At 38.0% G+C, this 26,851-nt stretch overlaps 1 protein-coding gene and 1 long non-coding RNA gene across 2 annotated transcripts in view; both read left to right on the top strand.

Annotated features, from left to right (window-relative positions):
- Nucleotides 1–7,974, top strand: part of LOC135208185 (uncharacterized) — a 19,347-nt gene extending 11,373 nt beyond the window's left edge. The window contains exon 3 of the long non-coding RNA XR_010313118.1: nucleotides 7,847–7,974. This is a non-coding gene — a long non-coding RNA (uncharacterized LOC135208185). The remainder of the gene's footprint in view (nucleotides 1–7,846) is intronic.
- A 3,169-nt stretch (nucleotides 7,975–11,143) lies between these two features.
- LOC135208394 (uncharacterized) overlaps nucleotides 11,144–26,851 on the top strand; it is a 34,432-nt gene continuing 18,724 nt past the window's right edge. Inside the window, exons 1-7 of the mRNA XM_064240518.1 lie at nucleotides 11,144–11,346; nucleotides 11,764–11,958; nucleotides 14,610–14,765; nucleotides 17,642–17,799; nucleotides 19,285–19,432; nucleotides 20,791–20,921; nucleotides 21,189–21,348. Coding sequence (XP_064096588.1) covers nucleotides 17,767–17,799; nucleotides 19,285–19,432; nucleotides 20,791–20,921; nucleotides 21,189–21,348 — 472 coding nt within the window. The 5' untranslated portion in view covers nucleotides 11,144–11,346; nucleotides 11,764–11,958; nucleotides 14,610–14,765; nucleotides 17,642–17,766. The remainder of the gene's footprint in view (nucleotides 11,347–11,763; nucleotides 11,959–14,609; nucleotides 14,766–17,641; nucleotides 17,800–19,284; nucleotides 19,433–20,790; nucleotides 20,922–21,188; nucleotides 21,349–26,851) is intronic.

Raw genomic sequence — 26,851 nt, 5'->3', positions numbered from 1 at the left:
CACAATCGCCGCAGTTGAGCATAATAAGAAATATAGTAAAAGAAGAAAATGTTAAATAAGACTGAGTAACAAAATCATAGAACTCAACAGGTCCCTGTCTTCCCCATTTCACCTTTCATTTGTGAAACATAAAGAGAGAACAAAATGCATAACTGTGCAATTTCCCCTTTTTACCATTTTCCCGTCTTCTTGATCTTAGACACATGCATTAATCTAAAACTAAAAACCTGTTTACTCTCTTTTATTCAATAACTCTAAAGGACCCTCAAATTTTGGACCTAACTTATAATTTAATTAATTTCTCACACTAACCTTCAAGAACACGTTATCTCCAACAACATCTAATGATTTCCAATTGCTTCTTTCCACATTTCTCGTGTCTTCGACTCGAGATTACAGCTGAGACAAATCTACCTCTCTTTCAACGTAGAAATGAATGACCTAATCGTATCTTCCCCACAAAAAGGTACAGACAACAAATCAAATGTGCCTCGCGCTTGGCAACCAGATAATGCTTCAAATGGAGGCATTTTAATTAAATCACTGACCATAGCAGTAATGCTATGCCGATGGATCTATCGCCACCTATAGTTGTCCCAAGAGCCTCGAGCACCTTTCAGTTTGCTCGTTCACACAACCCATTAGCTTCTGGTCTGTGTGGGAGAATTGTTACTCTCTGTATTCCCATAACTCCTGCTAGACACTCTAAGGTCTTATTTACAAATTCTCTACCATTAACAGTCAACTAAACCTCGGGTACCCCATAACGACATTGAAGAATGCCACAGCTACTTCTTCTGCTGTTTTATGCTTTAGTGGGAAAATTTCCACTACCCTCATTAGTTCAACTATTACCACCAACAAATACCTGTAGCCATACCAGGTCCTCACAGATGAGATCAATCACCATTTTATTCTTGGTCACTGTTAAAAGCACTTTTTAAAGTGGAAGCTGTGTGTTGGAACATAAGGAGTACCCTTGGCTCTTTGGCTCCATGTTGACCCCTTGATACTGTTCGGAATGTACCTGCAATAATATATAATCACATGTAAAACCATACATAATGCATTATAGTATAGATAGTGAACTTGTAAATGTCGTTAATAGGAATTATCATCCTATATAATTATTTCAATGAAATACTGCATTAGTTATCGAAGTACCTTGTTTATCAGTCATGTTATTTCACTTTATTAACATATCTCCCTTTAATTAGAAGTAATACAACTTACTTTAAGCAATTCTTTATCAATCATGACATTTATTTATTTACTCTCTAGAAAGGCATTTTATAATAATGATATAACATAGTACCTATCAAAGTCAAGGTAAACATCACACGATTTCAAGTGCCTGTGAATGTGTCTTCTGAAAGCATCTAAGAAGTCTTACACCATACTCCCAGGATGCCCTGGCCAAGGTACCACCCACAGGATAGCACATCCATCAAGGAATTTTGCTTCAACGTGGTTTTCTACATTTCTGGGTGACACTTCAACCTTTAGAGAATTCTTCAAACTAGCTTTATCCATACCTACCCTTAGCATGCCAGACTTATCAAAGATTGGAGTTGAATGTGGTGCAAGTTCATGGCTTAGAAGAACTGAAGTATTCAGGGCTCTGGGACTTGATTGTAAGGCCATAGCTTGGACTTATATTGTTTCTGTATCACAAATTTCAGTGTCCCCAATCTTCATCTGTTTCACGGCTGTCACATTTTTGTAGAGAGGCTTGTGAAATGACATAGGCCATTCACTTTCATACTTTTGCATTTAACATTTGCCTATGTCTTCTGATTATGTGATTATGTTGACAAGGCCTTCATCAGGATGTTGATCTGGGTTCAATGGGTGGATAACTTGTTCCACTTTCTGTCTGACTGAATTTCTATCTTTCTGATCAGCCTGTATCCTTCCACACATTTGTTCCTTGTGACACGTTTGAGTTGTCAGTTCATCTTCTCTCATACCATCTAGATCAGTAACTAGGCTGTTGCAAAAATGAGGACTGTAGGCCCAGGTTTTTCAGGCTTTCAGGTTTCAATGTCAACCCAATGATACCTGACAGACCATGTCCATATCGCATGTATGTTGTTTCAGTGGCCATATCTGTCCAAATACCATTGTAGATGCCAGATACATGGTTCATGGTATGTTGACCTTTCAAGAAACTCTTTCTGACATCATCAGGCATAGCCTTCATACTTCGCAGATAATACAAGCCATATCTTGCATAATTCTGATGGTCAGCAGCAAAGAACAATGTCACTTATGGCTTGCATATGTAGTGGCCAGGCATTTTCTTGCTGATAAACTACATTATTGATAGAACTGGTTTTATCATGCGGTCAACCCATAATCTGGTAGTTTGGCTCTTTTTACAAAGTTCTTCTAGCACTGCAATGAGTCCGTCCGTGGCTTCTATCTGGTAGGATGCAAATACAGAACAGAGAATCTCTTCTGTAGGAATGAATTCTAAGTGCCCATACATTGCCAGGAAACTTTTCCTGTCAACATCTTCTTCACTCCATTAATTTTAATACATATATAAATAAATATAGATAATTATAAATGTCATATATAATAAAAGATGTAATAAAAGATATATATATTTAGTATTTTAATAACAGAAAACAGTTATGCTAGTTGAATATATCTTGTATTTTTCTAGCTGCAGCCAAGATGGTGGCTGCCATCTTGATTATTTCAATTTGTCCAAGGGTGTGATGACCACACCCACCCGGTTTCGATAGTCTGAACTATGGAGTTAGTTACTCGGTATGAAGAGAAAAAAAACTATATCCAAAAATGTCCAGGTTGGCCTCAGTGGCTTCCGAACTATGACGGTAATTTTTCGTATGGTACAAACTACGTTTGTTAATGTGAAAGAATCTGAATTTTTATTAGAGGAAATCTGTAGCCGGGATTAAGTGGTGCTTGTGGATTTTTTACATAGATTTTTTGGAGGGGTGACGTGTTGCTTTTAGGAGTGTTGTAGGATTTATTTATTTTTATTCATTTATTTATTTTTTGGAAATACCTATCATATGGATAGTAAGTAGTTCAGACATCATATTGACTGGAGATCAGGTGTGTAGATATGACAGGGGTTTTGAAAAATATACGTATCTGACAAGGGGTTAATTGTTGAAGTGCCCGTTAGTGATAAAAGTCTTTTTCTTGTATTTTTAAGGGGTCAAGAGATAGAGACCATATTCATTTTAGGTGAGGAATTTCAATTCTTATTAATAGACTATGAGCCGGGGTGTGTGATAGTTCATGACAGATGCTTGTGTGAAAGTGGGATTTTCATTCTAAAGTATATAGACTTGTCAGGGTATAAGTTAGAATTTGCAAGGGTGACAGCAGAAACAAGTTAAGGACTTGCCAGATTTGTGGTCTTCACCATGGGCGACGAGGTCATCTACTCACTACTACTAGAAGGAGCGAAAAACCTTTTATTGAAAGATTGTTGTGGAAAAAACAGTCTAATAGAATCATCAATAATTTTTTTTTGTTTATATTATTCACGCCTTCCCTCCACCGATCAAGACACTTTGCTTAGATTGGGGCTAATTGCCACTTCATATCTAAGCCGAGACCCCACGAGTAGCGCCTTGAGATAGACCTCTGGCTAGATTCCATCCAGCAGTTAGGGTGAGGCCACACCAGACGCGGCAAGCATGGAGGGTGCAGAGAAGAGCTCCCCACGGTCAGTTTGAATCATTGGGTATCTTATGTGGGTGGCCACACAAGACTAGCGTCCGGGACGGCTCGACCCTCTGCAGTTGCCACCAAGCGATGTAACATGTTTTAAAATATCGCAGCGGTTTCCAACGTCTTCTCCCAAAACAACCCCATTTTCTATATGATTATGGGCTATGTTACTTGAATGGTTACTTCTCTTTATTGATTATATTGATTGCTATGTTGTGAAGTTAGTTCCCTTACTAAAGGAACATTCATTTGTAACCTAGAAATTACTTAAAGCATATTATCATTGTTAAGTAACTGATATTAGCATAGAAACTTTTACGTATTAAGCGATACATTTATTATCTACTCAGTAACAATATCGAGTTAATTATTCCATATCTGTAATGCATACTTAAATTAGTAGTTATTTCAACACCTCTCATTTGTGTACTTTCAGACTGCGTTCATTGTTGTTCTCAATAAAGAGTCAAGCAAATAGACCGAGTTCTTATATGGTGTAATTGCTTTCCCGGGGATGAGTTCATTACTGAATTTAAAGTGAATATTTCAAAAGGACCACAATACATTAATATACCCTCCAACTTGACATGGTCACTGACGTACAGATGAACAGACAGACAATCAGTTGCCGAAGTGTCACCTGTTCAGTCGGTCGTGTCTGGCAGTAGTGGCTACAGAAGAGTCAATTAACTGGGGAGGTGTTTCGGAGGAGAGCTTTGTCGGATCCCTGTGATCCACCCCATAAAATTACATTTTTTAAAAGAAATGGAAGAAGAAGAATAGAACGCAAATGGCCCTCAAATGTGGCCATTGGTGTCATGCATTCGACTCCCAGTCTCTACATAAACTTGAAGGTACCAACTATTATGCATCAGCCACTCACAAATAAGCCTTGTCCATCTGCTTAGACTTGATAACTATACGAATTCTCAGTGCAGCAGCATCACTGATTTATGAAATATTTGTGGTGCTTGGGTACTTTCTTCATTAATATTAACAATGAATGTACAATCAAAACTTATTTTTCCCTGTGTTACTTTTTTTTATGTAAAGTTTACCATTGAACTACTTTTTTTAAATACCGGTAAATCTTTTTAATTCAACATAATGCAGCCAATTATTAATCTAAGTTTTATATAATTTGCAATTAATTCTGGTTCCTCTGTTTTTTTAAGTATCTTTAAGGATTTAACCCTATGTGCTGTTAGTTTTGCAATAATAAAAAGTTAAAATCCACATTTTCTTTTCAATTCCCTTAAAGTAATACCTGCAAGGGAAGTAAAAAGAAAATATGGATTTTAACCTTTTATTATCACAAAATTTACTGCCAATAAGGTTACTACTTCCTGAAAGATACTCCAGGAGAGATAGGTTGTCTATGGTGCGTTGTTTTTGTGAGACTGACTTCTACTATTGCAAGCAAAGAATCAAAAGATTGTTGGGTCATACGTAGTCTATTGTCAAGTTTAACACTTAGGTTTTCTATTAAAGGCAATTTCTTATCCAACCGTGACAATGACTTATTTGCACAGAAGTATATCTATGACTGCTGAGAGTGACGCGTGGGAGGGAGGGTGGCGTTTCTAGTGTGGCCATATGTCGTTCTGATGCTGCTCTCCCGCCCGAGCCGTGCCTGTACCTCGACGCTTCCCGCGTCCAGTGTGGCCTTACCCTTAGAGAGCCATCAGGACCTCGAACACCCTCCAGCCCCTCCTACTTGCTGAGGCCCTCACTGAGCGGGGCACATACAGGAGCTGTGTATGCACCTGTCTAATGAGGAAGGCGGCCAAGGAGTTGAAGAAGAAAAAGGGCATCACCATCCAGCAGGCAGATGAATATCATTAGAAACTTGATGATATCCTGTCAGACTCCTCCAAGTTTAAACAGCTTTCCACAACCCAACTGATGATATCAAGCCGGATGCCAACAATATCATTACTGCTGTTAACGCTGCAGCCAATGCCGTGCATCTCCTCCACCCCCCCCCCCCATCCAAGGAGACTTCAGATTAGGTTACCTATTGGGTAATGTGAAGAATCATAAAGAGGGGAACCACCTCCACCCGATCATCGGCCAGATGCCCGCACCTACTTACGCCTTGGCAAAACCCCTAAACAATACTCTGACCCCCTACATCCCATGTAGCTATTGTCTTTGTCACCTGAGTTCCTAGAGAAGATCAAGGATTCCCCTGGCACTGGCACTATGGCTTCCCTCGATGTGGAATCTCTTTTAACAAACGTCCCCATCGAAGAAACTATAGACCTTATCCTTGACTGAGTCTATAGGGATGAATTGACCCCTCCCCTCAACATCCCAGAGACATCACTGCAGAATTTTGAACATCTGTATGAAGAGAGCCCCTTCTCCACCCACCGGCGACATGGGCACCATTGAGTAACGAGTCTTCGCCCGGATCCCGCACCCCAGAAATATGCCCGCTATATCGACAACATCTTCATTCAAACGGACACCGAATATGAGGTTGAAGCCCTTCATCGCACGTTCCAGCAGTGCAGCATGCTGAATTATACAATAGAATTCAACACCAGCGACAGGCTCCCCTTTAATGTACTCGTCTCGAAGACAGAAGACGGCCTCAGGACTTTTGTCTTCATAAAAGAAACTAATTTAGGAATGTGCTTTAATGGCAAAAGCGAGTGCCCTGCGAGATTCAAGAGCACCACAGTCAGGGCTTATGTACAACGGGCCTTGTCCCACTGCTCCATCTAGCAGGACACGCATCAAGAATTAGACAGAGCTTCCCAAGTACTCATAAACAACTGGTACTCCAATAACCTCATTAACCATGAGATTAGGAAAGCTCTTGAGAAATGGTATAAAAATGAAGACGTACCTGAAGAAGAAAAAGACACTATCACCTTATTCTACAAGGCCTTTAGGCATCTGAAGTACCGGGAGGAGGAGAACACCAATAAGATCATGATGGAAAATGTCACTCCCACCAAGGAAAGAAAAAACATAGACCTTGTTGTATATTGCAAGAATAAAAGAACTCGGGACTTGATAATGCAAAACAACCCCTCAACACCGGCAGGAGACCCCCTAAAGCGTTCCAGTGTAGTATACCAATATCAATGCCCTATCCGTGGATGTCTCAGAACATATATTGGCATGACTACTATGCGCCTCGCAAAAAGGATTTCATGTCACGTACAAGAGGGCGCTATCAAGAACCATGCCTTCACCTGTCATAATTACGCTCCATCCTGTGACAGCATTATCAACAACACCACTATCATTGGCAATGCCCCAGACCCAAGGAGGTTACATTTTCTGGAAGCCATCTTTATCCTAGACAAGAAGTCCTCTTTGAATACCATTCAAGAGGCCTTCCTACTCCTTACTAGCATACAGAGAAGCCTAAACCAAGACATGGTATTACTTAACAATACCACACTAGATACAATCACCGAACAAGCCACCCCAGATCAAGAAACACCAGACTACACCAGGCATAATATCACATAACAGCAACTAGCCAATGACAATTCGGCAAGTAGTGACGTCATGCAACCACCTTCTCCAACCAACCAGAATCTTACAAGGAGAGGCGCCCTTCCCTTATGACGGTATGAGAGACTACCTCAGCATTCGCAAGGTACCCACCTCTGATCTTGAGGCATCCGCCAACAGGGGATCAACAGCTGAGCTAGTTAGTCAATTAGATTTCGCTGATAATGACTCCATGCTGTGCAACAGACTATATATACCGTAGGACTCCTGCAAGAACTTCAGTCCCACAACACGATGTCCTTCTGGGTTTAAGGACGAAACGTTGAGAAGAAGAAGGAGAGAGAGAGAGAGAGAGAGAGAGAGAGAGAGAGAGAGAGAGAGAGAGAGAGAGAGAGAGAGAGAGAGAACAGACTTCCCTGAGCAAGAGTGATCCGGAATGAGACATCTAGAATCTTTTGCCAATTATGCTTAAGATCCAATTTGTACTGCATTTTGTATAATATATTCAATTCGACAAATACCACGTTTTTTACTGCACGAATCCCAGACGAAAAGTAAGTAATAAGAAAATTAGAGAAACTTTTATACAAAATAAACACGGCTGAAATAGTCATTATTTTCAATAAAACTTTTATATTATTATTTTTTTCAGACTCGATGATCAACGTGTGGGTGGTGTCTGGGGGGAGGGCCAGCCTGCCTTGTCTGCCGAAACCGAAAATGAAAGACGACCAGCCAGTGCTGGTCCTTTGGTATCGCCGATTCAGCAGTTCTCTACCCCATGATAAAGGGGAGGGGGGAGAAGAGGTGAGAGAGAAGAGACGAGACGAGAGAGAGAGAGAGAGAGAGAGAGAACATTGTATCACAGTACAGGTCTGAGAAAGCAATGGTTTACTTGAGCAAGCTATCCACTTTCCATCAACCTGTCTTCGTCCATTCCCTCCACATGAAGAAGCCATTTCAAGCCACTGACCCTGACATTCTAACCTCTGCTTTCTTTTATGATTGTATTATTTTCTCGTCACAATTAGCCTTTATTTTTCATCTTTACTTCTCAGGCTCTGTGAGAATTAACTTCTTTTATTCTTCATTTATGTACGTATATATGAATGTATGTATGTATGTATGTATGTATGTATGTATGTATGTAAATCCAGACCCTCACTTAACGACACCATCAAGTATAGCCACGAGTACCGCATCTCATTGGTATTTGCAGCTTACGGTATCTTACCTCAGGCATGTATCAGACCTCCACTTATAAGTGAGCAACAAACCTTAGCCACTCTCAAGTGAGCATATCTGATGGCACACAGCTATCCTGTGTATAAGTAAAATTCGTCCAATCATTGCATCATTCATCACATCTCAGAGGGACCTTTGAATCCCAAACTTTTTCTTCAACTCTAAATTTATCCTTTTCTTCCCACGCTCTCCTACTTACTGGGACTTGCTTCTACAACAATTTATCTCTCACTAAAACTTTTCCTTTCTGGCCCAGTTGTTAAACTGGAGCCAAATGTTATGTTGCAGAGAAAAATCCTTCATCCATCACCAGTTACGGGCTGCTAAGAAGCAAGAGTCCGTGCCAGTACAAAGCTGGCTTAATCTATCATCATCATTATCATCATCATCAACAACCACTTATAAATTCAACGCCACTGATTTCGAAGACTTAGCAACGGAGACAACTCGACCCTTACGTAATTAGACCTCGATTAATTACTCATTCATCTCCGCTGTAATTTCCATTAATTAATCTTTCTGAAATGGTGTTTGGTGCTAGACAGCAGCTCATTACAGAGAGAGAGAGAGAGAGAGAGAGAGAGAGAGAGAGAGAGAGAAGAGAGAGAGAGAGAGAGAGTCCTTAGTTTGAAATATTTTTGCATAATATCAAAACAACGTATGAAAGAAAGTTTGGCAGTTACTACATTGATTTTTATTGAAAGGAGAATAACGGAAATATAATTATATTTGATGACTGAGGTTACATTATGAAAGAACAGCTATCAGTCAGAATGTCAGAATAATTAACCAGACGAAAGTATTTCATGTTGAAAGGAAAGCAACTATGGACACACAGTGAAGATACGTTATTTATATAAAGCCAGAAGATCTTAACAAAATTAATCCTTTAATGGCTTCGGGTGGGTAAGAAAATGAATTTTTTTACAAATTCAATAATCGTTTGTATAACTTACTAAATAAATAAAAGATAATATTATCCAAACAAAAACTTCTTTCAGTTTTCTTCTGAAGATTGAAAAAGAAACCCACAAAATCACTATGTACTTATAAGTATTTACCTTTTATTTTACTCCACACTCGAGTACTTTCAGGCCCTATATGTGACCCATTTTCAAAAGATGTTTGGGTTGTCAGCCTGGGTCAAGGCCCAGCAGTCTTCTGGAAGTTCTTCTTGCTGAGCTGTCGTTTATGTGATGGCTGTTCTGGTTTCCTTGAGAGTTGCTAATCCCCTCTTGTCGCTCTGATATCCTGAGCTGATGGTCAGTGGGATAAACCCTAGTGGTAAGTGAGCGGTCATCAATAGTCTGTTGGGCAGAATACCTAATCTCTAGGTCAGAAGGGTCAATCTTAGCTTGTGGGATCTTCTGAGGTAAAACCTTTGTTTCCCTCAATTACTTTAGTCTCTCTGGTGAGTGCTCCTTCTACTACCCTCCTGGAGATTAGGTTTTCTGCCCAAAAGACTTTTGATGACCACTCACTTACCACAAGGGTTAATCCCACTGACCATCAGCTCAAGATATCAGAGCGACACGAGGGGATTAGCAACTCTCAAGGAAACCAGAACAGCCATCACATAAACGACAGCTCAGCAAGAAGAACTTTCAGAAGACTGCTGGGCCTTGACCCAGGCTAACATCCCAAACATCTCCTGAAAATGGGCCACAGATAGGGCCTGAAAGTACTCGAGTGTGGAGTAAAATAAAATGTAAATACTTATAAGTAAACACGTTATACACAGTGATTTTGTGGGGTTCTTTTTCAATTATTATTATTATTATTATTCAGAAGACGAAATCTACTCATGTGAAACAAACCCACCGACTTGAAATTCAAGTTTCTAAAAAATACGGCGGTCATTGGCAAGAAGTAAAACGAGGTGAAGGGAACTACAGAAAGAAGAGACCCCACTTCAAGAAAAAGGAAAAACAAGAATTAAGAGATTTAAAAATTAACAAATGAAAACAGATTTATCTGATGAGTAAAAACATCACATAAATTTTGCATAAACTGTGTAGTCCAAATGGAATTTGTAGTCCAAATGGAATTTCTCTGACAAACGCTGTGTACTGTCATTTTCATCCATCTGTTTACTGACATGTATGTTGCAAACCCAAATCAAAGGTAAACAAAATGTTTAAATAACTGACTTTAAATAGCACATTATGATGACGTTTTATCGGTTCATGTTAAATTAGTAACAAAATCAAATGAATGCAGTTCTTTCGTCCTGTCTATGTTAATTGCATTACACAAGAATTTCATTTAATTAATATTGTCGTCAAAGTATTCAGGATTTCACTAAAATCTCTCTCTCTCTCTCTCTCTCTCTCTCTCTCTCTCTCTCTCTCTCTCTCTCTCTCTCTCTCTCATCTACGTACACAAACTTAACTTTTTGTTCTATCATTTAACGAAGAAAAACTAATCAACCCTTTTATTATTAATCATACTAAAGTAAATCTTTAAAATGGCACTAAATATCTGTCTTAGCAAAGATATTTTTGCCCTGAAATATTAAACTATAAAAAGAAATAAGCATGGCCTCTATAATTTCATGAAAGCTTTAGAATTATTATTCATTCGGATGTCCCAGTAAATATGATCAGGTCCTGAGTCCTGTAATAGCAGAGGATCAGTCACATTTATTCCCAACCGAGTGACTTTTCAGCTGATTGATGAGTGACTGAGGTTGACATTGCAGTTACGACGCTCGGGTGGGAGGTTTCTCCAACGGCGTCAGGTGGTTGGACGAGGTCGCTCTGGGCAGGAGAGGCTATTTCGTGCCCTCCAGCACGCCCGCCTTGGTGCTCGAACCCGCCCACGCCCGTGATCAGGACGTCTACACGTGCCGGGTCGATTACCGCGTCTCGGCTTCCACGACAGCGAGGGTCAATCTCACGGTGGTCGGTGAGTAGTAGTGACTCCTTTGGTATCGGCGGTTACGAAAATTATGAATAAAGTTGTTTTTATCCGGTCAACAGAATTTAAGCCTCAATTTGATGCATTTATCATCTTATTCATTATTAGTTTAATATCATTAGCATTATCTGTGAAGTGACAAACACTCCTAAAGTACTTTTTGTGTTTTATTTTCTTTTTTCTGTTTATGAATTCCATAAAATAAAATAGAAAAAAATTGTGGAAATAGCAAGTCCTAGAAAAAGTAAAATCTTTTCAAAATCTCATGATGATAATTAGCCTGTCTGTTTTTTTTTCTTTACCCTGAAGTTCGCCTCATTACTGAAGCTTCTTCAATAATTCTCAATATCATGTTATCGCCATCACTATGAAGCTTAACTAAAACCTAATCATTTCGCCACATAGTCCCCCCTGGCCCTCCTGTGGTGATCTGGGAAGGCAGAGAGCTGGTGGGGACTGTGGGACCCCTAAAGGAGAACCAGCTGACGGAACTTACATGTAGGAGCGTGGGGGGCCGGCCCCCGCCTGCTCTCACCTGGTGGAGTGAAGGCAGGGAGCTGCCTCTTCTCTACGCTAATTCCTCTCTTGATCCTGTGACAGGTGGGAATCTCTTCTCTCTCTCTCTCTCTCTCTCTCTCTCTCTCTCTCTCTCTCTCTCTCTCTCATTACATTAACAGGTATATTAATTATTACACAATGTATATTAACCCTTAAACGCCGAATGGACGTATTAAACGTCGAGTCAAAATGTCCCCCGTATGCCGAATGAACGTACCATACGTCGACTCCAAAAAGTTTTTTTAAAAATTCGCGGAAAAATACTTATAGGCCTACCAGCCGAAAACTTTTGAATCACGTGCCTTGGGGGATGCTGGGAGTTCACGGATCAAGGCGTTTTGTTTACAATCGTTACGCAGGCGCGCAAGCGCGAATTTCTTTCTTATCGCATCGCACTAAAAGTATCAGTGACTCTCAAAAATTATTTCGTCACTTTGACATAATTTTTGCACCGTTTTTAATTATCCGTTACATGAAGTATTATATATGAAAATGTGCGCAATTTCATTTACAATACAACAAAAAAATACTCATGATTGTAGCTTTTATCAGTTTTGAAATATTTTCATATAAATAACGATAAGTGCCAAAATTTCAACCTTTGGTCAACTTTGACTCTACCGAAATGGTCGAAAAACGCAATTGTAAGCTAAAACGCTTATATTGTAGTAATATTCAACTATTTACCTTAATTTTGCAACAAATTGGAACTCTCTAGCACAATATTTCGATTTATGGTGAATTTATGAAAAAACTTTTTCCTTACGTCCGCGCGGTAACTCTTCCGAAAAAAATCATACATGCGATTGTGGTAATGTTTGCACCATTTTAAAATTAGCCGTTACATAAAGTTTTATATGTGAAAATGTGCGCAATTTCATGCACAATACAACTAAAAACAACCCATGGTTGTAGCTTTTATCAGTTTTGAAATATTTTCATATAAAAAATGATAAGTGACAAATTTTCAACCTTCGGTCAATTTTGACTCTACCGAAATGGTCAAAAAACGCAATTGTAAGCTAAAACTCTTATATTTTAGTAATATTCAATCATTTACCTTAATTTTGCAACTAATTGGAAGTCTCTAACACAATATTTCGATTTATGGTGAATTTATGAAAAAAATAACATTTTCCTTACGTCCGCGCGGTAACTCTTCCAAAAAAATCATACGTGTGATTGTGGTAATGTTTGCACCATTTTAAATTAGCCGTTACATAAAGTTTTATAAATGAAAATGTGCGCAATTTCATTTAGAATACAACGAAAAATAATTGAAGGTTGTAGCTTTTCTCATTTTCGAAATATTTGCATATAAATCACGATAAATAGAAAAAAAACCATGTTTGGTCAACTTTGACTCTACCGAAATGGTCGAAAAACGCAATTGTAAGCTAAAACTCTTATATTTTAGTAATATTCAATCATATACCTTCATTTTGCAACAAATTGGAAGTCTCTAGCACAATATTTCGATTAATGGTGAATTTATGAAAATAACTTTCCTTCCCTCCGCGCGCGGATTCTCCGGCATAAATCTCCGAATTGCGTACATCGCATTCTCGGAAAATTTGCTCCTTTTCATATTAGGCATTTCATAGAGTTTTATATATGAAAATGTGCGCAATTTCATTTAGAATAAAAGGAAAAATATTTGAAGTTTGTATCGTTTCTAATTTCCGAAATAATTGCATATAAAAAAAATTTATAAAAAAATTTCGACATTTGGTCAACTTTAACTCGTCCGAAATGGTCGAAAACTGCAATTGTAAGCTAAAACTCTTACAGTATCGTAATATTCCATCATTTAACTTCATCTTGAAACAAATTCGAAGTCTCTATAACAATATTTAGATTTATGGTGAATTTAAAAAAAAAAAAAAATTTTTACGCCCGCGTGTTACGAATTCATGCATCATTTTGTGATAATATTTTCTCTGTGTTGCTTTTATCGTTTTACAATGTGTTATATACCAAAAAGATCGCAATTTAGTTTACATTACAACGAAAAAAAACAACTTGTTACCTTTAACCGTTTTGCGCACAGCGCGATTTGAATACAATTATATATGAAATTTCGTTTTTGCGCTATCATATATCGCATTATTTATATATGATAATGATAATTTTTATCATTTCTGATGGTTGCATACTAAACTTCAGGCAATGACAAAAAAAGGAGCCAAAAATGAACTCTTAATCTTCAAAACTAAGCGCGCTGTGATTTTTTGAAAAAATTATTTTTTCCGCTTCCGCGCTCACTCCAAACCGGCCCCGGCATTCGGGAGAGGTTTTGATTTTTACCGCTTCGGCGTTTAAGGGTTAAAATAGCAACTTTTTTCCATAACCGTAACAAGGGTTGATAACTTGATATCTTTATTTGGTAACAACAAATTCAAGTCATTAATATAACCAGTGACATAACTGTGTCTTATTCTACTGTAGTAACTTCCCTCATTTTTCAGTAAACCATCCTTTGTCATGGCTGCCATAACAAGACTCCCGAATCTAATTAATTTCTCTTGTGGTGGTAACTTCCTTCACTACAGAATCAAGTGTGACAAATGTTCTTTCATTCTTTTTGTTGTTTGTAGCAACTTCACCTAGAAGTGATCGAAGCGTCGAAGCCCAGACTCCGCTCATATCATATCCCTCTCCAACGATCCAGTCCTGGCTCTTTTCCCTTCCAGGAACGAGTGTGGCCGAAGCCATCTTGTCAGTGACCGCCAAGAGAGAACTCCAGGGTGGCTCTTTGACCTGTCACGCCCGCACGCCCAAGCATCTCAACGCCTCCGAGACTGCGACAGTTCCCCCTCGGAGTGTCTCAGTGACACTCAATATCACACGTGAGTGCCAACAGCTACAGGTGGTAATGGAGTGGCTCTTGTTGTCAGGAGCTGGAGTCAGTTGTTGGTAGTGTTTACTAATCTTGTATTTTACTAATCTTGTAGTTTTTTACTTTTGAATTATTTTTTTTTAAGTCGTTAGGTTCTTCATTACTAGTTTTACTGTAAAAGTTAATTTTCGCTATTATTAATATCGTGGTCATCATAGTTCTAATTCGAAATATTATTGTTATTATTTTTTTTTTTTTATTTATTTATTTTTGGTCTATCAAAGTCCTCCAATTCGACTGGGTGGCATTTATAGTGTGAGGTTCCTGGTTGCATCCTGCCTCACTTTTCTTACTATGTGTGCCGTTTCTAGGATCACACTCTTCTGCATGGGTCCTGGAGCCACTTCCGCCTCTAGTTTTTCCAGATTCCTTTTCAGGGATCTTGGGATTGTGCCTAGTGTTCCTATGATTATGGGTACAATTTCCACTGGCATATCCCATATCCTTCTTATTTCTATTTTCAGTTCTTGATACCTATCCATTTTTTCCCTTCTTTCTCTTCAACTCTAATGTCCCATGGTATTGCGACATCAATGAGTGATACTTTCAACTTGATTTTGTCAATCAACGTCACGTCTGGTCTGTTTGCACGTATCACCCTATCTGTTCTGATACCATAGTCCCAGTGGATCTTTGCCTGATTGTTTTCTATCACGCCTTCAGGTTGGTGCTTGTACCACTTACTACTGCAAGGTAGCTGGTGTTTCTTGCACAGGCTCCAGTGGAGGGCTTTTGCCACTGAATCATGCCTCTTTTTGTACTGGTTCTGTGTAAGTGCCGGACATTCGCTTGCTATGTGGTTTATGGTTTCATTTTTCGTACTGCACTTCCTACATATGGGAGAGATGTTATTTCCATCTATCGTTGTTTGGACATATCTGGATCTTAGGGCCTGACCTTGTGCCGTGTTATCATTCCGTTAGTTTCCTTCTTGAGCTCTCCCCTTAGTAGCCATTGCCACGTGTCATCGCTGGTTAGTTCTTTAGTCTGTCCCATGTATTGTACGTGCATTTGTTGTGCCATCACTCTGTTCTGTTTGTCATTCTCTTGTCTCTGTATATTTGTGGGTCTTCGTCTACTTTTATCAGTCCTTCTTCCCATGCATTCTTGAGCCACTCGTCTTCACTGATTTTACAGATATTGCCCCAGTGCTCTGTTCTCGATGTTGACGCAGTTCTCTATGCTTAGTAGTCCCCTCCCTCCTTCCTTTTGTGTTATGTATAGTCTGTCTGTATTTGCTCTTGGGTGTAGTGCTTTGTGTATTGTCATATGTTTCCTCGTTTTCTGGTCTATGCTGCGAAGTTCTGCCTTCGTCCATTCCACTATTCCTGTGCTGTATTTGATTACTGGCACTGCCCATGTGTTTATGGCTTTTATCATATTTCCGGCGTTGATTTTCGACTTGAGTATCGCCTTGAGTCTCAGTATATATTCTTGCCTGATCGTGTCCTTCATCTCTTGGTGTTTTATATCCCCTCCTTCCATTATTCCCAGGTATTGGTATCCCGTCTCATCTATGTGTTTGATGTTGTTCCCATCTAGTAGCTTTATCCCTTCAGTCCTTGTTACTTTGCCCTTTTGTATGTTGACTAAGACGCATTTTTCTATTCCAAACTCCATCCTGATGTCCCCAGATACAATCCTTACAGTCTGGATTAGGGTATCTATTTCCTTGATGCTCTTACCACACAGCTTGATGTCGTCCATGAACATCAGATGGTTAATTCTGTTGCCTCTTTTCTTGATATTATTATTATTATTATTATTATTATTTTTTTTTTTTTTTTGCTCTATCACAGTCCTCCAATTTGTTAACATTAGGCCAAATATGCCTGTTGTTCAAATTATGCAGCTCTATTTTGCCCGATGTGAATACGACTGCCTAATCTAAACATATATTATGGTTTAGTGTAGAAATGGCAATTAATCCTGCAGACAACCGACGGGAGGTTACAAGAGAATGCAACATGGTTAATGTAGAGGCAGTTTAAAGAATTCCAATTTATTTGAATAAACACAGACATAATTAATGCAATATCAGTAAAAGAGAAATAAGTCAATAGATCTCAGGGTTCAGTTGAGTCGTATCAGAAATTTTTGCATGATCTGCCCGGGTGACTGCCTGAGTTGCATTTAAATTTTTTTCTTAGGCAGCTGCATCGTCCTGATGTACATTGAGTAGTACATTGGCACTTTACATATCCTTGCCCACCAGTGGTTCTTCCTGTTGCTGTTCTAAGCGATAGGCAGATATCAGGAACCTCTTCAGACTTTATCAGGGGCTGTTTGATTGCACTTATAGATCAGCTGCTGTAAATTTTGGTCCAAGAATTCCCTCCCGACAACCTACAGTGTATAGTTCATCTTGTTCCCAGAGGACGACCACTAACAGATTTTTAAGATCTGTTGGACCATGATCGACATCCGGGACCCTCAGCGTAGCACATTGACCAAAGGATAATGGCTTAAGTGACAGACCCAAAGTTTCGAACAACATTCGAACAACACTCTAGTTACAGTGGTTCGTCATTCAATTCACATTAGGCAAAATACCCTCGCCTAATCTGAAAATCATGCCTAATGTTGACAATAGGCAAGTAATTTGCCTATTGTCAACATTGTGCAAAACAAATTGCCTAATATGGAGATTAGGCAATTTTTCTGCCTAATGTTCACATTAGGCAATTATCCACATTATGCGTAAGATATATATATATATATGTATATATGTATATATATATATATATATATATATATATATATATATATATATATATATATATATATATATATATATATATATAATGCCGGTTGTGTCTTTCCCAGTGTCCCCAGTGGAAGTGCGGATATTCGAACCGAACCCCATAATTGCGATATCAGGATCCACCATCAGCGTCGTCTGTCGCGCCCTAGGGTCGCACCCTCCTGCAGATCTCTCCTGGTGGAGAGGTATGACGTCGCTGGAGCCTCATGTCACTCAAGCAGTAAGTTTATCTGGCCGTTTTTCGACTCTTAGGAACCAGGACGAAAGGTTTGGGCAAAGAGGTTTTGGATGAATTTTGGAAAGATTATTGGTTTTCATTTCAGGAATTTCATTTAGTTTTATACATTAACGCACAAGCATAAACGTATCCAAAAAAGCTGGAAGAATTCAAGAAGTCAAGACGGCATTTTTACTATTAAAATTACACAAATCTGGTAGAAATGACCAGTAGATTCTACAATATATATATATATATATTATATATATATATATATATATATATATATATATATATATATATATATATATATATATATATGTGTGTGTGTGTGTGTGTGTGTGTGTGTGTGTGTGTGTGTGTGTGTGTGTGTGCGTGTGTTTGTGTGCGTGCCTTTGTCTGCCATTTTATAAATAATTTTTGCATAAGTCTAGTTTCAAAAACATACCTAGTTGTGCACACATATTCCCTAGGAACGACACATATGCCGCGTGTAAAGTTTGTTCCAATTATGGTTTTATTAATAATATTTTATCATTATTTTCTAGTTTCTCATTCTTCTTCCTCTGTTGTCATCCCAACTTCATTTCTCAGATCACAAATTACTCGAAAACCGGAAGGAGCCCTCACATTCCTCATAGGAATCCTGTAATTTGCCACAGCATCACCTCATCCTCCTAACCACGTCCTTTACAGCACTCGGCTTAGAAAATATCCTGTCTTTGTGGAAATACAATCCTTGAGCTTTTCTCCGGCCCAGATACGCCTTCCTCTACTTTCCCTCTTTTTATGACGCTTTCTTCATTTTGCATTCCCTATCCTCTTAGAAAGAGGACCACCGGTTGAGAGCTTTCTCTTCTCTGTTTTGGACATCAAGATTTTGAGGCTCTCCTCTCTCTCATTCTGAGTGCCCACATTAGTTACTTTGGTTTATTTCTTTCAATTAACTTCCCCACTATACCTGGTCACTTTATATTCATGCAGATTATTTCTCTCTCTCTCTCTCTCTCTTCGGAACTTTCTCCTAAGTGAGTCCAGTTTTCATAATTACAAAGCAGTTTTTTCGAACAATGTCAAAACAAATTATTAGTTACTGTCATTAATATATGATTGTATTTTTATCTCGCTACACGCTTAATCTTCATTGGGAAAGGTTTCTCTATCATAAAAGGCGAATTCGTTTAGAAATAATCAACTCTTGTATTATGTTTATGATTTATTTTTTGTTCACGATTTCTATCACAAACGTTAGAAAGCTTCAGTTTTCTTTCAACATTCACTCGTCACAATAATAATAATAATAAAAAAAGTTGAAAATCACGGAACCCAATCCAGCCGATGATCCTTAGTACATCTCTGTAAGTTGGTCACAGGACGTTAGTTAATCTTATATAAAAACATAAGAACCTGTTCAGTGACCTCGAAGGCATTCATCTGTAAAGTATATCCTAGCGGAACTCACACTCTTTGTGTCTCTCCGCGGGACAGATACAAGACAGCGGTAACGTCACGACAGCCTCCCTGACCATCGCTGTGACTCCCGAGGACGACGGAGCGACAGTCACCTGCACAGGTGTGAATCCCTCCCTCTCCCACGAGCAGCCTCTGGCGGACAGGAGGAAGATCATTGTCTACTGTGAGTTCAAGAGGTAATTGCGTCTTCGCTCACTGATTGAAGAATGGGACAATGGGTGGGACAGAGAAGCAGGTTTATAGCTGGGTATCGTCTGTGTTCAGGCTCCTTTGAGACTCGCCAAGGGAGTATGAATTTCATTTGCTTTGAGTCGAGAGGCAAATCTCATTGATCGTGTCGTGAGTTACGAGTGGTGTTTTTCTTCAATCATTGAGTGAAGGGATACAGTATGTCGTTTTTATATATAGCGCATAGAGATAGCACTCCCGTGTTTCTTACAGTATATTATTGTTTATTCTTGGTATGTGAAATTGCCATGTGACTCTTTCACAGAATCGTTAGTTCTTCTTTAGCCAAATATACTTCAAAAGTCTTCTTGTCATTTTAAGTGAAATATTGTTAGATTCATAGAATGCACAAAACTCTGAAGGTTATTTTGACTTTTTTTTAAATCAAGCAAGACGGTTCTTTTTGTAAATTTTACGAGTCTGTGAATTCACAACATATTACAAAGTTGTTATTACTGATTTTTTATAGATAGATTAAAAAAAGCATAATGTTAAGAAAGTCTTTGAAATTATATAGTACTAACTGACATTTTTTCTTACGTTTGGATGAATTATGTTCAAAATAACTGAAACCTAAAACTATCGGAATGTGTTTTGTGATGTGATCAAGTATGAATGCAGCAATGCAATTTACTGAGGAAATCAAGACATTCCTATTTCATGCCGCATCTTATACTGTATAGGTGGACTGAAAACAATTAAGGTCAATATTATTCACAAAATTCTCTAGATTCTAATATCTATTAACTCAAAGCTCTTTGGTCTATTTAATAACGATTTATTCACGAACTATAATCAATAGACTGTAATAAAATCTTAAAATATGACTGTTTATAAAGAGAAACATGAAGAAATAATTCTGACTTCTTTTTTCCTGCATTTTCCAAATCTGATTCATTGCCATCATCCTTCCATAAGGCTCTGCAGGATGAACAATGTAAGCAGATCAATATATTATGATAATCGTGTTATAATCTTGACCCCTTCTTTTGTATGAGTGTTAAGTGATGCTGCAAAAGGTTTATTACTTTATCCTTTTTTTATATTTTTTATCCAGCGGGAAATTTCTTTTGAAATACCGAATGTCTAGGGAACGCGAGGAGGCTCTCTCTCTCTCTCTCTCTCTGAAGGGGAAGGAGGAAGGAAATCTTTTCTCTCTCTCTCTCTCCTTATACCCTCTGGATCCTCTTTCCGTCTCGTTTTCTCCGTCTGCCCTTGAAACTTACCGCGCGTCACTCGTTTTTCCATATTTCTTTGTCAATCCATCCATTTGTTCATTGACTCATTCTCTAGACGAGCCTATCGTGGACCTCGCCCTCGGGAAGCCTCTGGAGGCCGACAACATTAAGGAGAAGGACGACGTCTACTTCGAGTGTCACATCAAATCGAATCCCAGATTCCATCGAATTGAGTGGCAACATAATGTGAGTCCCTTTGCTTTACCTATAACTAATATGAAATTTTGTCGTCCTCTGGCTTTCCTTCTAAGTAAACATGACGTGAATACGAACACAACTACCTTTCCTTTCACTCTAATAGTAAATTTGGGAAATGTTTTACCCGCTTTACCTTTTATTATTATACCATCAAGATGAAAAGAAAGCTCTATATATTCTGAATCTCTCGAACACTTCAGTCGTAACTTTGCCTCCTCTTGTATTCCAGCTGAACTTTCTTCTTCTACCCACAAGGGCCAGGAAATCTTCCAGAACATCAGCGCAGGAGTCGTCATCAGTCAACAGTCGCTCGTCATCAGGAGAGTCGTTAGGAGTCATTCAGGGTCCTACACCTGCGTCGCCACCAATGCTCAGGGCCGTACCGTCAGCAATGCCTTTTTCCTGACAGTCCAATGTGAGTCTTTGAGTCATTCAAGTTTTGTGTATGTGTGTGTGATTTAAATCCTGCCCGGTTTCGAATTTATATATTAAAAAAAGGTGTAAATCCTGGCCTATTTCGGCATTATACATGAAGCCAGTCTCAGATATAAAGTCGAAACCGGTCAGGTGTTAGTGTGATTATAATCACCAATTGTGTGTAAATGTGTGTGTGTCTGTTTGTCCTGTAGTTTTCTGTCTGTTTGTGCATCTTTCCGGACATAAGATATCTCAAAGTTGATGGATTTGGATTCATCTCATGGAGGAGGTCTGAGGAAGGCGGGAATAGATATGGAGTGGGTTCTCAGTGCAGATCTGGGGTCATGGTGAGTCCTTTGTTTTTTTTATTGTGGTGAGGGCTAAAGGGATAGCTGGGAGTCCCTAACAGGAATCTCAAAAGAATTATTATTCTACTTCAAGAATGATAAATCTCAATACACACACGCACACGCACACGCACACACACACACACACACACACACACACACACATATATATATATAGATATATATATATATATATTAATATGTATATATATATATATATGCTTAACCCTTCATGGACTGGGGGGTTCAAAATTACCTAGAAGACTAATGGGGTCCACACGGACCCCATTCTTTTGAGTCAGATAAATACATTATGTATGACTCGGAATTCCTAAATTTTATGTGTATTCTTCAGGCCTTTTATGATGAAACCCAATATCCTTTTTGTATATATTGTAAAAAAAGTCCCATTTGTGTGTAAGAAAAAAAAAGTGAAAAAATGCCTTTTTTTAACATTACAATTCTCAATTAAACAAGTAAATATTAGCAATTAATGACAAAAAAGGCAGACAGGTTATTGTTTTTGGTTCTTTTTGACACAATGCAACTTACACATCAAGCAAATTTGATATGCAATCTTTACAAATAAAGTTACAATGTGCATCACACACTGGGTCACCACATGATGTGCACGATTTTTTTATTTATTTGTCCAGCTTCCTCGGACACTTGGAACAACTCCTTTTTTTGATTTCTTGGAGCTGGGTTGTGGAGGGTAGCGCTGTGTCTTCCTTACTCATGAAGGCTTCCATACATAGCTCGTAATTCTCTGAAACGCCGCTGGATCTGTGGCTTACAAAGCTGTTCAGCTAAGTCAGAGACAAAATTCCTGCGCTTTTGGTTTCCAGTATAGACATTAGAATTTTTTTCCCTGACACATACAGCAACATTATATCCTACAACATCAATCATCCAGTAAAAAATAACCAAAGGCCATCTATTGGTGATTTTTTACATGCATAGTTCTTGACTAAGAGGTCTAAGGTATCAACCCTACCTTTTGTTGCATTATAGTCCAAAATCATATCGGGTTTGAAAGGTTCATCTTCTTGTATCATATTGTCGTAATGCATTGTGCTCAGTAAAATTACTGCCTTATTGATCTTCGGTACATAGCTGAATATCATGAGATGGTGATCTTTTCTGAAGCCAAACTTTGTTAATTGCACTTTGCGATACCGCGATTCTTGAAATGATAAGGATATTTGCAGTTTATTTTTCCTAAGTGTTCCCAATAAATTACTTCAGAAATAATATTATGGAAAAATTTTTGGTTATGTAGATTAGGCAGAGTGCTCTAAACTTAGAAAACACATAGTTTTTAGAATTGCACCAAAACAAAATAGAGAAGAATTAGAAACACGGAAGACCGATGGGGTCCCTACGGACCCCAGAGGTATATTTTTAACTGTAATTCACTTAAATTTGATTATCCTAAGCTATTAACACTTGTGAATATTCATAAACCACTAATGATAAAATTAATCGCATATGGGCATTTTTTAGCAGATAGCGAAAGAGATATGTCATACCAAAGACTCACTGGGGATCTCAGGGATCCCACCAGTCCACGAAGGGTTAAAAAATCACAGTAGATGCACGTGACTTCATTAAATAAGTGAATACCACAGGAAAATGATAGTCAGAAATCCAAGCGCTTTCGTCTTTACTAAGACATTGTCAAGGAACGAATGAAATACAATTGGAGAGAAAGTTATCAGGTAAACAAGAAGATAAAAAATACCAGATGGTTAATTGTCAAAAAGGTAAAAGTTAAAGAGATAATCCAGGATTATCGGATATCACACGGTCACAAACCTAAACATAGATTTAACCCTAACAGAAATTACAAAGTATCTGTACTTGTTCCAAGACATGTAAAAACTGAATATATTAATTTTGTTGCTTATATTTATCTGCAACTTTTTTCATTATGAAGGCATCAAGTTTAAATAAACCAAGACTTAAATTTAGAACATTTCCATTATTTGACTTGATGAAACAAGATTCAATGATTTTCCTTTAAACTGTGTCATTACATGGGATTAAAGCTCTTGCATGACTCCAGTTAATAGGATGATCTAAATCTCTGATATGTACAAATAATGCATTCGATATTTCCCCAGTTCTCACTGTTTGAGACAATGTGAAAGATTTACCGTTTGTCCGTAATAGACTTTCTCACACTTTTTGCAAGGAATTTCATATATGCAGGAGAATTTTTAACATTTATGTTAAAAAGCTTTAAAATTCTAGGAATATCCAAAAACCTTTCATCATAGGGTAATTTTAGAATGCTATGCTTACTAAATTCAAGTTTGTCATTAGTTAAATAAAATGTTTTTCTAGATCTTTTCTATGCCACATCTACAAATGTCCTTGGGTATTTAAGTTTCAATGAAATATCATAAATAGTTTTAATCTCAGCGCCAATAAACTGCGGTCTACAGACATGTAAAGCCCTTAGGAACATCCCAGAAAAAACAGAGAATTTAACATTTTGATGGTGATTAGAGTAGTAATGATTTCCGAAAGACTGAAAAGGTGAAATTTCTATCATTTCTATGGACAGTTAAATCAAGGAAATTCAAATTACAATTTCTTTCTTCCTCTACAGTAAATTTTATGGAAGGGACTAAATTATTGAGATTATTAAGGAATTCCTAGAGATTTTCGTGAACTGGCCAAATACAGAAAATATCATCCACAAACCTAAACCATGTAACTTTTTGGGGCAAGATTCTTGCTAAGAGTTTTGTCTCAAAAAATTTCATGTAAATATTGCTAAGGACATCAGATAAGGGATTACCCATAACCATGCCAAACTTTTGTACAAAAAATTCCCCATTAAAACAAAATTTAATATCTTTGATATGTAACCTTATGAGACTAGGGTTAAATCTATGTTTAGGTTTGTGACCGTGTGATATCCGATAATCCTGGATTATCTCTTTAACTTTTACCCTTTTGACAATTAACCATCTGGTATTTTTGATCTTGTTGTTTACCTGATAACTTTCTCTCCAATTGTATTTCATTCGATCCTTGACAATGTCTTAGTAAAGATGAAAGCGCTTGGATTTCTGGCTATCATTTTCCTGTGGTATTCGCTATCCTATATTTATATATATATAGATATATATATATATATATATCTATATATATATTATATAGATATATATATATATATATATATATGAATAATTATCACATCATCTATAAAATTCCCCTTCAGTTTACATATATGAAAATATATCAAATCCGAGGTACAGCGAATTAGATATTAAAGGACATTTGTAGCTCGAATAATTTATATGAATCACGGTGATGTGATAATTATTCATAATATGGACGTTTGTCAAATATTCTAATTTGTTAACATGGTAGAGGGGGTTGGATATCGATTCTAATTACGAATAACCGAGTTCGACGGTGATTTGTAAGGTCAGAATTGGTATAAACTTATAAACCTCACTTGTTAGTCGAATCGATAACTGTCGTCACTGTCATCTTGATTTCATCCCTGTCCGCAGGACAGTGGTCCGATCCCACGAGAGGACGAAATTATTATCAACTAAAAAATTCCCCTTCGGTTTACATATAGGAAAATATATCAATTCCGAGGTAGAGCGAATTAGATATTAAAAGACGTTTGTAGCTCGAATAACATATTTATGTATATGTATATGGATAATATATCTATATATATATATATATCTATATATAGATATTAATATATATATATATTATTATATATATGTGTGTGTGTGTGTGTTGTGTGTGTGTGTGTGTGTGTGCGTTTTTGTGTGTGCGTGTGTTTAGATTTATCATTCTTGAAGCAAAATAATAATTCTTGTAGATATCCTTTTCTCCTCTCGTTCCTAGCCTTTCATTCAACTGCTCTACTACCCTTTCAAACACCGTTCCTCTGCACCCTGTGCATGCCTTATTTGCCAGTCCTTAAATGCTTTTGATTTTCTTTTAATTGATTCTTGCACCTCTCCATTCCACCACTGCTTTTCTCCTCTCGACACTCCATATCCTCTGGTTCTTCCCACCATTTCCTCTGCTCTTCCCACATGTATTTCTCTCATATGTGCCCAAATATTTTCCACTCTGTTACCCTTTCCAAATTTTACGTTCCCCCTTTCCAGACATCTCTCCCTCACAGTCCTCCTAAATTGCTCCCGTTTTCTCTTTTAAAGTCCCAAATCTTAATTCTAGATCTCCTCTTTCTCATTTTGAGTTTCCTTCCTCTTATTTTAAAATCCATCACCACCAACCTATGTTGTTTAACACATGCTTCTCCCAAGATCTCTTTGCAATTCATCACATTGCTTTTATCGCCTTTTGTGTATTTGGATTGCACTCCTCCACTTTCATAAGTTATCAAGTACTTATCTAACTTCTGAAACTATGCATGCCAATTCAAAACACTGAGCCATCTCCAATATATAATCACCATCTTCATTTTTATTTCCAAACCCATGGCCTCTGTGTACCTCCTCATACCCTTTTATTCTTCCCCACCCTGCCATTCACATCAGCTCCTATTATTAGTTTCTTCTTCTCTTTCACTGTTCTAATGACAGCATTAAGCTCCTGTCTAAATAATTATTTCTCTTGCTCTTGGCACCCCATTTGAGGAGTGTATGCTGATATTATATTTACTACTTTGTCTCCTATTATTATTGGAATATTTAAAAGCCTATCATTTACTCTCTTCTACCACTTTTTCCTTCTAGTTGCTGCTTACTATAATTCCGATTATATTTTTTCCCTCTCTTGAACTGCTGTAATATAGCTTATACCCATTGCCTTTCTCTTTAGTTCCACTCCCTTTCCACCTAGAGTCCTGCACACACAAGAAATCTTCCTCCTCCTCTCCATCACATCTACTATCTCCCTCAGACTTCCTGTTACAGTAACAATGTTCTATGTACCTGCTCTTATCTTCTACTCTTTCACTAGCTTCTTTGGCCGCAGTTGTGACCCCTGTGGTACCCCTCGCCTATTCATCACGCCAGTAGGGGGATTCTGACGTACTTACGTCGCTTACAGGGGATGCCCTAGCCGCTTTCATATTCCTTGAAACATCAGGAATGGTTTATTATTTGGCAAAGGGGGTTTTACAACTGCATGCCCTTGCTGTCA

This window comes from Macrobrachium nipponense, chromosome 35 (assembly GCF_015104395.2).
Source record: "Macrobrachium nipponense isolate FS-2020 chromosome 35, ASM1510439v2, whole genome shotgun sequence".
Taxonomy (NCBI): Eukaryota; Metazoa; Arthropoda; class Malacostraca; order Decapoda; family Palaemonidae; genus Macrobrachium; species Macrobrachium nipponense.
Note: the sequence above shows the minus strand (reverse complement) of the source record. Positions and strands in the feature narration are given on the sequence as shown.